Source organism: Narcine bancroftii, chromosome 2 (assembly GCF_036971445.1).
Source record: "Narcine bancroftii isolate sNarBan1 chromosome 2, sNarBan1.hap1, whole genome shotgun sequence".
Classification (NCBI taxonomy): Eukaryota; Metazoa; Chordata; class Chondrichthyes; order Torpediniformes; family Narcinidae; genus Narcine; species Narcine bancroftii.
The window spans coordinates 80,858,767-80,871,911 of record NC_091470.1 but is presented as its reverse complement, the minus strand read 5'-3'; the positions used below and the strand labels follow the sequence as shown (position 1 = coordinate 80,871,911).

The following is a 13,145-nucleotide window of genomic DNA, read 5'->3' as shown; positions in this document are numbered from 1 at the left end:
AGGCTCAAGCCATTGTAGAGGCCATCGGGCACTGGAGGCACTACCTGGCTGGTAGAAAATTTAAACTCCTCACTGACCAGTGGTCTGTCACATTTATGTTCAATAATGTCAAGAGGGGCAAAATTAAAAATGACAAAATTGCTAGATGGAGGTTTGAACTCTCCACCTACAATTATGACATCGCCTATCAGCCAAGTGCCCTTAATGAGCCTCCAGATGCCTTATCCAGAGGAAACTGTGCCTCACCACACACCGGCCAGCCGCATTCTCCACATAATGAGCTCTGCCATCCAGGGGTTACCCGCATGGCTCACTTTGTCAAGGAATGCAATCTGCCCTACTCAATGGAAGATATCATGGAAATGACTAGGTCCTGCCAAGTCTGCGCGGAGTGCAGCCGCACTTCTACCATCCCCGCAAAGGCGCACTTGATAAAATCATCCCAGCCCTTTGAACGGCTCAGTGTTGATTTTAAGGGACCTCTCCCCTCCATGAATGGGAACATATTCTTTCTCTCCATCATTGATGAGTACTTCCGCTTCCCATTCGCTATCCCATGTCTAAACATTTTCACCTCCTCGGTTATCAAGGTCCTAGATTATATTTTTGCCTTGTTCGGGTATCCCAGCTATATCTATAGCGACTAGTGCTCATTTATGAGTGAGGAGCTATGTCAGTACCTGCTGGCAAGGGGCATCACATCCAGCAGGACTACTAGCTACAACCCTTGGGGTAACGGGCAGGTTGAAAAAGAAAACACCACGGTCTGGAAAGCTGTCAAATTGGCCCTCGTCAAGAGGCCTTCCAGACTCACACTGGCAGGATGTCCTACCCATTTGGTCACTACTCTGTACAACAATCAATGTGACTCCTCACAAGCTTTTCCTTGATTTTGAATGGAGATCGGCATCAGGAACCACACTCCCAACTTGGCTCACCACATCAGGTCTGGTCCTCCTAAGAAAGCATGTGAGAAGAAGCAAAACCAATGCCCTGGTGGAGAGGGTGAGACTACTCCATGCCTATGTGGAGTACCCGGATGGCAGGGAAGGCACTGTCTCTTTCAAGGACCTGGCACCCGCCAGAACAGGAAATCCATTGCCTCAGGTGACCCACAAGTTCCAGAACTCTTTCTCACCTCCTCCAATCAGGGCCTTAGGTGATTCGGTTCAGTGGGAAGAATCATCCCCCTCTGTCATGGAACCAAAGACCCTACCACCCACTGTGCCTCCCCTATGAGGGGACCAGGAGACCCAAGGAGCCCAAGGCCCACCAGTGCTGAGACATTCCTCCAGGATTTCCAGACCCCCAGATCATTTAAATTTGTAAATAATTGTATATATTTTGATTTTTTTTTGCTGAGTCTGTGTTCTCTGTCTTCATCCATAGGCCCTAATTCTATAGGAAGGGGTGAATGCAGTGAACTGAGATTCACTGCTGATGGGTTGTGCAGATGGCTGGCTACCCCCCCCCCCCCCACCCCCCACCATCTACCCATATATAACCCAGGTTTCCTGCCTAAACCCAGAGCCCTTCTGAAGACCCTACCCTTTGTTATAAGCTAATAAAAGCACGTGCTCTCCCTCCAGTAATGAAAGCTTTTATTCACACTACACACTGAAAAAAGAGTCATGATCATCGACTGCCTATCTATCTCCATGGACCTTACCTGACCCACTGGCTCCCTCCAGCTTGTCTTCATTTCCTCTTGATTCCTTCGAACTGAGTTGCATAATTTTGACCCATGATGAAGAAGGACTGGCTATATATTTCTCACACAGGAATGAATGCAGCTTGGAAGAGAGACTGCAGGTGGTGCTAATCCTATCTGCTTGTTGTTGGTGGTGTTCATGGGCTTGTCAGAGAGGCCTGGTGAGTCACTGCAGTATATTTTGTCACCAGTTCACACTGGAGCCTGTGCACGCTGGCAGATGGGTTGTCAGTCAGATGAACTGCCTTGCCCTGGTTGATGCTGAGCCTCCTGTGTTGATGGAGCTGCACGCATCAAGGCAAGTGCAGAATATTCCCACTGATGATGTGCTTCTTCTATGGTTGAGAGACTTTGGCATGTCAGGAAGCAAGAAACTCTCAGTGGCCTTCCTTGGAAACTTAACTCGTGTTTTATTTAAATCAGGGACAGAATCCACAGAGCTTTCTCCTGTGGGGTTTGAATGGGTTTTCTGCCAGAATGACTGGGTAGAACATGTGGAGAGAAGAACAAAAGTCAGCACCATCCATAGGAGGTATCTTGAAGATGGGCCTGAGGCCGCCTTCAACATACCTTGAAAAAGGCCCAAAACTTTGGTTATATATCTTTACCTCCAGTCTCCTATGCGAGACTGTTGAGTTCCTCCAGCATTTCTGTGTTTTTTTTAGAACATATCAAGTCCCATGAATTACCCAGGAGATATGATCCATCTTTAACTGATTCTTCTTGGCATTTTCTTCAGTTGAACTTTCATCCTCTGATATCTGAAACCTCTACAGCTGGAAACAAGCAAGCCAAATCTTCTTTAATTGAGTCATCTCATTGGTAGGTCAAAGCTTGAACATTTTAAAACAATGTACAAAAGAAATGAGCAAAGGAAAAATGTAACAAACCCTTGGCAATCCTGAAATCATATATCAGAGCACCAAGTGAGTTTTCTTTAATCATAGAAGAAAATGCAAGTTCATTTTTATTTTCCTCACGTCAGTGATCATTATTGCTTCCTGTAGACCAATAAGATCTTCCCTGATGTGTCCAGTCTACAATCTAACCAATGCAAAATCTATGAATAAAATAATGTTTCTGTTTGCCACTTGCAGGGGGTAGATTTCAGTAGAGGGTTGATGTTAAACTGGTTGCCACGATATAAGGTCAAGGTCTACCTGGCCATGCCAGTCTGTTTCAAAATTACAAATTCACTTTGGAAGTTTACATAAGAGAATTGTTAATAATTCCATTATGCTGTAGCTGTTTATCTGATTAAGAATGTGTAATGATTTGTATGTAATGCTTGTCATCTTCCCTCAGAGGAGGAGTTTAAAATCCCATGGCCATTGGACTGTTCCATTTATTTGTACCTTAACCTTGTGCCTGTAGACAGATGGATCCGGGAAGCTTAATCTGATGGAGTTTAAGCATCTATGGAACAAGATTAAGCAATGGCAGGTAGGTGGCAGTGGAGGGCTTTGGGAAGTTACTTCACATGTAGTGTTATTATTGGTAACTAATGTTTGATGGTCTCAGATCAGCAGAAGTAGTGGAGAGGTTAATTTGGACTCTGGCAGTTCAGTTCTCAACGGATGCACAAATAAGGGGATTATTTTCCATCAACAATGCTGTTCATTTCCCTGGTGTACCTGTTAACCTGGTGAGGGTTCAGGAATTTATGACTTTCTCCAATACTCACTTTCCTTCTCTGTACTGTCCAGTCACTGAGGTGGGATAACTTTGAATGCCAAAACTTGATCAGAACCAGCTGCAGAATATGAACTTAGTTAACTTTTGTTGCCTTGTTGATTAAAGTCACAGGAGCATGTGATTAGGGCTGTGGGATTTCCTACTGGTGATTAGTTATATCTGTTTATGCCAGGCACCATTCTCTCTGCGCTATTGTGCCAGCCATGCCCCCACAGATACCCTACATCCTGCTAAAAATAGTGCTACGGATCAGACTGGATCTGATCCTGTAATATCATGTACTTCTCAGCAGGCTGGAAAGGAAACAGGCAACAACTTCAGCAAGGGAATAGTTAGTGCAAAGGTTGCATCAACACCACTACCTCAGCTAAAATCAGTAAGATCGGAAATTGAAAATGCAGCCTACAACTCCCCTGTGGGGTGATGTGATGTATTTAGATTTAGATTTATTTATTGTTGACAGACATACTGAGATATAGTGAAAAGGTTTCTTATTCATAGCATTCAAAGGCTGACAAGGAGTTGCCACATTCAGAATGTTCTTTCAGATACTGCAAGGATCATCATGTGGTTACCCATGGAGAACATTGCCAGCCAAGGATCTGTGCCTTCCAGACAGTCCACACACTTCAAAGGTCATAAATCACAAAAATTGAAGACGGAAGGTTCAAATTGTTCAGTTTTACTAGAGAAAATTGTAGAGTTTAAGTCCATGTCCAATGTGCCAGACATCATTATTGGTTTGAAAATGTAAAGGGTGAGGTCAGAATTCAAACCACCCAGGAATGAGCAATGGACGGAAGTCACCAAATTGTGGACGAATCCTTGCTTGAACTATGTGATGCACCATCAATAACTCCAAAAGACTGGATTATATAAAACTGATAGGCTTTTATTAGCAATAGAATGGAGGCATGTCCATGCTGATTGACTGCCCTAAACTGGGGAGGGGGCTGTGGAACAGTCACCTTTATTCAGGAGTCTGTGGGAGAAGTCACAGGTACAGTTGGCCAATGGACGTGCCCAGACAGTTAAATATACAAACAGTGGTTTACCACACTATGGCTGCTCAGTAAGATTGTGAGAACCTTGATCAGTCCCATCACCCAGTTCCTCGGACTTGAGCCTGTAACTGTCCACTGGTCCCGGTCGTTCAGAGATAGTCTTGTGTCTGTAGATGGGTCTCAGACCCTGCACATAATCCTGTTACTCCATGTAAACTTGAAAAATGTTGTCTCACTCCAATTCTCTGTTTACTTGCAGGCAATTTTTCGGGAATATGACAAGGATAATTCTGGAATGATTGACAGCTATGAAATGCGGAGTGCCGTGAGCGATGCAGGTGGGTAGGAATGAGTCAGGGTGACTGCAGATTGTACTGCACTTACTGCCACCATTGACTGAACATTCAGATCTACAAGGGTGAATCTCTCAGGAATTATTCTGTAAGTGAAATGCAGTACTGTATCATTGTTGCCAGAAAATCAAACACAGTAAAGCTCCAATAATCTGGCACCTCTTTGAAGTGACAGACTGGCAGATGTTCTGAACTATTGGATGTAACTCATTAATATCCAAATATAATAAGTAAGGCCACAGCCCGATATATAATCTGTACATTATTCTCCACAGTAGCTGGCCGGCCAGCAAACAGTTTGTTTTCCAGCATTGTGTCTCCACATTTTTATTCCCCCTTTTTACGTTCCCTCATTGAGTAACTTCTCTGAGTTTCAAAGAAGCAAGAAATACAAAGTGTTTGGATCCCAGCTCTGTCCACAAATCCACCCACATTCTTTACCCCTGATGTTCCTGATCCCAATCTCAGCTCCAGCTCCTTATCCGGCTGTAATCCTGGTTCCAGCCTGACCACAATCTTGACCTCAGGCAATACCTTTCCACTCTAATGAGTGAGCCAGATCCTAGACCATCATGTTGATGGTGGATTGTGGGAATTTCACTAAGTTCCATGCACCAATTCCTATCACCTGATCTTGGTGTAATAGTGCAACTAATTTTGCTGGGTGCATCAGAACTGGTTTCAGTCCCAACAGTAAAGGCAAAACCTGTGCAATTATTCTCATTTCATTGCTAATGGCGAAGGATCTTCTTGCAACATTTGAGCTGCCTTGAAGGAGGAAGGAAGAAAGTGTCTTGACAGCCTGCATTGCTTTAAGCTGATTGCTGCATCAGTCAAGATCTCCTCAGTTTAAGTGCCCCCATGTGCATTCCTGTCACTGCAAGCTGCTGAGCTGGTCATGATATCTTGCATTGGTATCCTGAGAGGTTTAATATTATTAATATATATCGCTAATAGATGATGAGCATTTTCTGCCATTAACAGTTCCTGGACAAATGACAGGCACGTGGGTCAGGATTCAGAGGCAAGGGTCTTGCATCTTTGGGTAGCTTCCATGTTGTGAGTATTGGTTTGGGACCAAATGGTGATGCGGTTAGCTTTTATTCAAAGGGGGGGGCAGGATGTCAGATAATATCTCACATCCTCCCAGGCTAGCAATGCAGTGCAAAATCCAGGTATTCTGGGAGTGCCCAATAAAAGCATTCCTGAGACATCATGGTCAAAAAGGAGCATTGCATGAGGAATAATCTCATCCTGAGGTACTGCTATGGAAGTCACATTAGGATTACAAAAATGTTATGGCAGAAAGTGGGCAACTGAATCTCCAAGCCTCTCAAATGGGACGTGAGCCCTTCTGTACCATTCACAAGACAGCATTACGTATTTACAGCATTGTGTCATGGGGGTTGTGCTGTTAGTGTTCAGTTTGGTGAAGTATTGGTGGGCAGTATTGGTTAGAGTAATAGTGGTGCAGCTGACATTGTTATCCTTCAGGCTTCCGTCTCAATGGCCGGCTGTATGAGCTCATCTCCATGCGCTACGCCGACGTCAATATGAACCTGGACTTTGACAGCTTCATCTGCTGCATTGTGAGACTGGAAGGGATGTTCAGTAAGTGCAACAGACTCCTACACCCATTCCACAGGTTAACTTTAGTGGGTGAAAACTTGGCTCAAGGCAACAGGGATGAAAGCTATTTCTCTGGGGACGATGTGCAGGCTTACTCATTCACTCTATCAATGCAGTGTACATCATTGTCAAAATGTGCTGCAGTTACTGGCCCAGGTTACTCTGATGGTACGTCCCACACCATGGGCCTCTACTGGCAAGACAAGTGAAGTAGGTGTAAGAGATTGACCACCCCCTTGCAAGTTCTTCTCCAAGTCACACCCACCATCCTGATTTGGGAGTATATCATCAGTCCTTCCTAAATCTGGGAACTCCTTCCCCAACAGCACTGTGGGAGCACCTTCATCTGAAGGACTGCAAATGGTTCAAAAAATTGGCATGTTAAGGCCAATTAGAGAGAGGCAATAAGTGGTGGCCTTGCCAGCAATACCTATATCTTGAAGAATGAATGTTAAAAGATAAAATCTGTACAATCAGGGCACTTACTCAACATTTGGAGTGACGCCCTCACTTTTGAACAACTCCTTATCCCACCAACGCTGGTAATGAGTCATCTGTCCATCCAGGGATTATTGTTTGAATGTTAAAAAGGTGGGTGCCACCTGTGGAGGTGCAGTTTGGGCTAATGGTCATCAGCGAGCAGAATGTCTTCACTTGACCTCCTCTGAACAGAGTTATACTTTCACAGGTGCCAGGGTCTGTAGCTGGATGTCCATTCAGGGATCTGAAAAATAGCAAATTCCAGTGTAGAACTGTACTAGGCTCAGGCAGTCCTTAATCCCATTCCTATTTAATCCTTTTGTCTGGCAGGGCCACATTGAGCACTTTCCAGGGTGTAGAGAGGGTGTAGCAACCCAACACCCCTTTGTCAAATATTTTGGATGAGTGAAGTGCTCATGAACCAGGGATAAAAACAGAGTAGAGATCAAAGAAAAGAATTCTTCCATACTTTTCAGAGGGCTCCACTATAGTCCCAGTTCCTGAGTGATGAAAACACTCAGTTACAGCCAGGATGGCTCTGTGATGAAGCCACTGCCTCATAGCACCAGCAACCCAAGGTCAATCTTTGCTGCCCTCTGTGTGGTTTGCACATTCTCCCTGTGACCATGCAGGTTTCCTCTGGGTCCACTGGTTTTCTACCACATCCCAAAGATGTGAAGGTCTGTAGGTTAATTTGTCTCTAAATTACCTCTGGTTGGATCTTGCAGGAGTTGTGGGAATGTGGGGAGAACAAAAGGGAGGGGAATATTGTACATGGGTGGTTGATGATTGTAGTCCTTTCAGTACTACAGTGTAAGACTTAGCATTCCATTCATTGTATGTGTGCTTTTGAGCAGGGAAATTTATCCTTTCTGTTCTGCAGGAGCCTTCAATGCATTTGATAAAGATGGAGATGGAATAATCAAATTGAACATCCTGGAGGTAGGTGCATCAGACACGTGTGGAACAGTGACAATTCCTCTCCAGAAAACAGAAAGCCCAGATGGCCACTGGAGGGTGTAAATCTCATCAGAATCCGCAACTGGTTCAAGATTTTGTTTATTCATTGATTTTTTAATGTTTTTTTTATCATGACAAATAGTTCCCTAAAATTGCATTCCTCCCTTTTATTAGTGTGTTGGTGCCTCCAGGGCAATCATGTTTGTTCCAAAAAAAAATGACAAATGACACATGTTCTGCTAGGCAAAAACCATATCGAATCACAATCTGCAGGAGAAAGTTCTCTGTGCAACTTTTGAAGCCCAGTTGCCATGGCAGCTGGTCACCAATAGTGAAGGCTACAATATGGGAAAACAAATCCTTATCGTTTGTCTTCATCTCCAATGTCAACTCTCCACCCAGAAAGTCCCTTCAGAGACAGTACCTTGTTTGTACTAACTGTGAAGTGATCATTATATTATTGTTTTCCATGGTTACATTATCAACAGACTGGATGCTCTGGAGTGTGCAGCACCAACTCCCAAGCAGTTTTAGAGATGCCTTGTGAAGTGTCCCAATGGGTCCCTTTAAATCACAAGCAAAAAACATAGCGTTCTGTACTACTGGTTCTCCAAGACCTCTCCACAGCACTGTGTAGTGTTTATCAATGAGGGTTGAAACGTCACACACATTAATCTGCATGGCCCAATTTTCTGATGGGTGCCATTTCACCTCCCATTACAATTTACTGTGATAAAATCCATCAAAGCCTAACATCACTCCATGATCCGAATTTGGGTAGCACCTGTTGTTCTGGAGCCTTCGGTACAAATGGAATTTATTGCACACCCATGTTTCTGGAAAAAAGTTTACAAGTTATGAGTTTCACTTCTCTCTCTCTTTGACCTTTGATTTGTTTTCATTTTATTTAATTTTAATGTAGGTACACTGCGGTAACAGGCCCTTCTGGCACTTGAGCCCATGCTGCCCACACGCACCCATGTGACCAATTAACCTACTAACCCTGTATGTTTTTGGAACATGTGAGGAAACCAGAGCACCCACAGACATGGGAAGAATATACAAACTCTTTACAGTCAGCAGCAAATTTGAACCTGAGTCGCTGCCACTGTAATAGCATTGCATGAACCTTGGTGGTGGAGAGCCAATGCTCCATCACCAGTATTTGCTCAAGCTGCTTAGGAGACAAAGTCCAATTATTATTATGGCTACATGATACACAACACCAGTTCTGGGGCCAGACTTTAGACCGTGACAAGTTAGTTGTGGGGGTTGAATGTCCTTAGGTGGGCAAGCAATTGGGAGGCTGCAGAAACTCCACAAGACCCAAACTTTGTGATTTAATGATGGCTTTTTGCTTCCCTCAGCAAGATTTGTTTATAACATTATTGGAGAAACACAAAGTCTGCAGATGCCAGAATCTTGAGAAAACAATGAGAAGCTGGAGGAAATCAGGCAGCATCCACAGAGAGAAATGGCCAGAGAATGTTTTGGGTTGAGACACTTTTATCACGACTGAAGTAGGAAGGGGTGATAGCAAGATATCGAATATTAGGGGAAGGGGGGGAAAAACTTGGAGGGAAGCTAGGAGGTGAGAGCGTATTGGATAAAAGGTGGGAGAGGTGGAGAGACAGGTGGAAGAAGAGACCACTGGGAGGGGAGGAACAGATTAAAGAGAAAAGTTAGATTAGGTCAGTAAAGAAGAGCTAAAAACAATGGAATCAGATTGAGATGGTGGTTGCCTAAAATATAATGTCATTTGGACTTGTGCACTCTGCATTCTTTAGAATACTTCACAAAGTGGATTTTTTAATTGGAGTACAGTGAAGGTTGCAGTGAAGGGAAGGTCTGGAAGGATCTGTATATTTTCCTTGGGTGTTGATTGAATGCTTCCTGTACCATTGGGATGAACTTTTATAATCTACTCATTTCCACAGTGGCTGCAGCTTACCATATATGCTTAAGGATCTCAGGATTTGCAGGCCTGGCTATTACCTCAAACTCAACAAGCAAACCTCAGCAGCAGCAGTGTACACCAAGCCAAACTCTTCTACTCATGACGACATTCAGGATGAACAAGCAAAGGACTGTTGGCGGCTATGAAACTGTCAGATCAACATGGGAGTTCTGTGTGTGTTTGCTTGTGGACCTTTGGGGTTGGGAGTATCTGAAACCAATTTAAAATGACCTTTCCTTTATTAATCTTAATTGGGTTTCCCCAAATAATCCCCCTACTGTGTCTTCCCATGACCAGCGGATGGTCTGATAGTGAGCACAAGATCCTCTTTGGTTTAAGATGTGTTAGTGGATCTCACAGCCAATTGAATCACTGGAGTCGGTCTTAGTATCCCAGGATCAAGGAGAGGAAATACAGTAGTTCCTTTATTCATTGACCATGCCAGAACAGTGCATATTTAGAAAATATAAATGGCATTTTCTTAACATTTCTTCTCTGCTATTCTTTATTTTTATTGCCATGTAATTATTTACTGTAATTATAACTTTTTGGCTTTAGAAACACCTGTCCACATTGCTACAGGAGCTGGCATTGTAGATTGTGACTGAGAGTTATAGGATTGATTGCAGGAGTAGGATAAATATTCTTTTATGTTTTTAAATTCTACAGGATATTATTTCTTTGTTACTTAATTATGGTTTGTATTCTTAAGGATTATTAAGCCAGCTTGATGTAACACTGGGATTTTCAGAACACACTGAAGTGCTGGAGTGTTACATTGTAGTGAAGTTCATGTTGAGTAATGTTCCCCAGTTTCCTCCCTCCTCAAATACTGATCAGACTTGACCTGCTGAAGCCAGGCAGCTCTGTCAAGCCTTTAACCATGTGCAGTCTAAGTGAGGGGAAAATCTCTTACATCAGTTGGCAGCTTCCCCTGTCTTTTGGGAACCCACAACACAATTTGAAAACAAAGCAGAGCAGACTGCATTGTTTAGAAGTATCTGGAAGAGCTCTTGGATCACAAAAGGTTATGGATCATGGGGTTAGGGTCACTGGGTATTTGATGGGCCAAAGGGCCTGTTTCTGTGTCTAATGACTCTAAGACTCGTGATCTATGTTAGAGGTTGCCCTGCTTCTTGGCAGATACCCTGGACCCCACTCTTTCCAACTCCTTTTCCTTCATTTACCCATTCAAACCAAGTGTAAGAAGTTGGTGCATAAAATAGTTATCGAATTTTGCTGTTCACTGGTGACACTGCAGTGTAATCCCAGTGTAAGTCGCTGCAGTGTCAGTCTGATAACAATGCACAGTTTCAATTTTGCATCTGCGACCCCAGGGGTTACATGCCCAATTTCTCATCACCTCAATGAAAAAAAGGATAGAAAAAGGAACAACAAGCAAATAGAATAAATCCTGTGAATATATTAATTTGGAGAACTGCTCTGCTAATGTTTGAGAAATTAATGAGTAAACTGCTGCACAGCTATGTGAAATGTACTGACAGCTGTGCAGAATAGAATAAGTTGGATACCCAAGAGGTGGGTCATTGAAGAGCTCTCATGGGAATGTAAGAATTCCAGCCTAAATGAATCACACCAAGTTTTCCCCATCCTAGAACTTTCACCAATAATATGAATTGTGGAAGTCAGCATATAATACTCTAGCATTAAACTTTGGGAAAACCATAGTCCATGGCCCACTACAGAAACTATAATTTAAATTCAATTAAATAAATTAAAAGCAAAGCCGACTTGCTAATATCTATCCAGGAAAGAAATCTGGTTTGGTCTATGTGTGACTCCACACACATCACTGTAGCTAATGCTGACAAAATTCCCAGCAATTGGAGATGGATGATAAGGGTTAGCAATGAGAAAGTATCATCCTATTCAGATCAGACGATTCTTCCCATCTCTTTAGCACATCAGAGTGGCACAATTAGTAGAGCTGATGCCCCACAGTTCCAATGGTCTGGGTTCAATTATGACCTCAGGAACTGTCTGTGTGGTTTCTACATGTTCTCCCTGTGATTGGCATGGGTTTGCCATGGGTTCTCTGGTTGTCTCTCATATCTCAAACATGTGCAAGTCAGTAGGTTTAACAAGTCTCTGGAAGTTGCTTCTAGGTGTGTAATTGTGTGAGCAGTAGAATCAGAGGGAGTTGATAGAAATGTGAGGAGAATGAAATGGTATTATTTGATGGTGTGGATTGGTGAGTTCAAGAGTCCATTTCCTTGCTCTATGCTTCCAGCAGACTCTCAGGAAGAGGTTGACAGCGCAGAGCAGAAACGGAGCCAGTTTGATGAAAATGGATTTATAGAATGCAGCAGGATATGGTATGAGGGGTTACTCAGAAAAAGATTCAACTCAGGATTCATCAGATTGAAATGGACAGAAGTCAAGGGTACAATGTCAACACTTGAACCTGAAAAATAAATGTTTCTTTTCCATAAAAATTTGCTGGTCCGTTAATTCAGTTACATGTGGGAACTGTAAATCTAACCTAAGTTTGAACCTCCATTTCTCTGGCAGTCAATAAATTTTCAGAAGTACCCCGGTAGTTTGAAAATGTTCACAGAAAAGGGTACAAACTTCTCAGAGACAGAATAATTAATTATACTTTTCCTGATTTTTATCTTCATCATCAAACTAATATACATTAGTAAGTGGCACCTCGGCAGAAGTTAATCCAATTATAGTAAAAAAAATCAATTGGTACATAGCAAAAGCAGGTTGAGAGTTCTGTTATGGGGTTCATTCTGGAGTCTGATGGCTGAAGAAAAGAACTGTATTTAAGCCTGTTGGTGCACTGTTTCCATCCAACTCTTGAATCTTCTCCCCAATGGGAGGAAGGAAGTGAGTGTATCTAAGGTGGAATGGTCCTTATCAGACTGCTGCTTTTGCAGACAAGTCTGATGTCACCAACACCTAGGCTGCATCATATTTATAATCAATATCCTGCCCAATGAAGGGCCAAATACCTTCTTTACCACCTTGTCCATCTGAGTTGCCACTTTCAAGGGACCATGCCTCCCTCTGGTCTTCAACACTCTTCAGAACATTACCATTCACCATGTAAGCTCTACCTTGGTCTGACTTACCAAAGTGCAACATCTCACACTTGTCAGACTTAAATTTCATTTGCAATATCTTGACCTACTTCCTAACTGATCTAGATCATATTGTAGATGTAGGTGTTCTTCCTTACTGTCCACTGCACCACCAACATTGGTGACATCTGCAAACTTACTAATCATGTTAACTATATTGCATCCAAATTGTTAACATTGATAACAAACAATAGTGACCCATTAACAAGCCCTGCAGCATGCCACTGGTCACAGACCTCCAATCCA

General features: G+C 43.0%; 1 protein-coding gene across 1 annotated transcript in view; it reads left to right on the top strand.

Moving 5' to 3' along the window:
* The window catches only part of capn3a (calpain 3a, (p94)), a 198,180-nt gene extending 185,935 nt beyond the window's left edge, over positions 1–12,245 (top strand). Inside the window, exons 19-23 of the mRNA XM_069917243.1 lie at positions 3,086–3,154; positions 4,670–4,748; positions 6,258–6,374; positions 7,756–7,814; positions 9,770–12,245. Of these exons, the coding sequence (XP_069773344.1) occupies positions 3,086–3,154; positions 4,670–4,748; positions 6,258–6,374; positions 7,756–7,814; positions 9,770–9,796 (351 nt within the window). The 3' untranslated portion in view covers positions 9,797–12,245. The remainder of the gene's footprint in view (positions 1–3,085; positions 3,155–4,669; positions 4,749–6,257; positions 6,375–7,755; positions 7,815–9,769) is intronic.
* Positions 12,246–13,145: the final 900 nt, after the last annotated feature.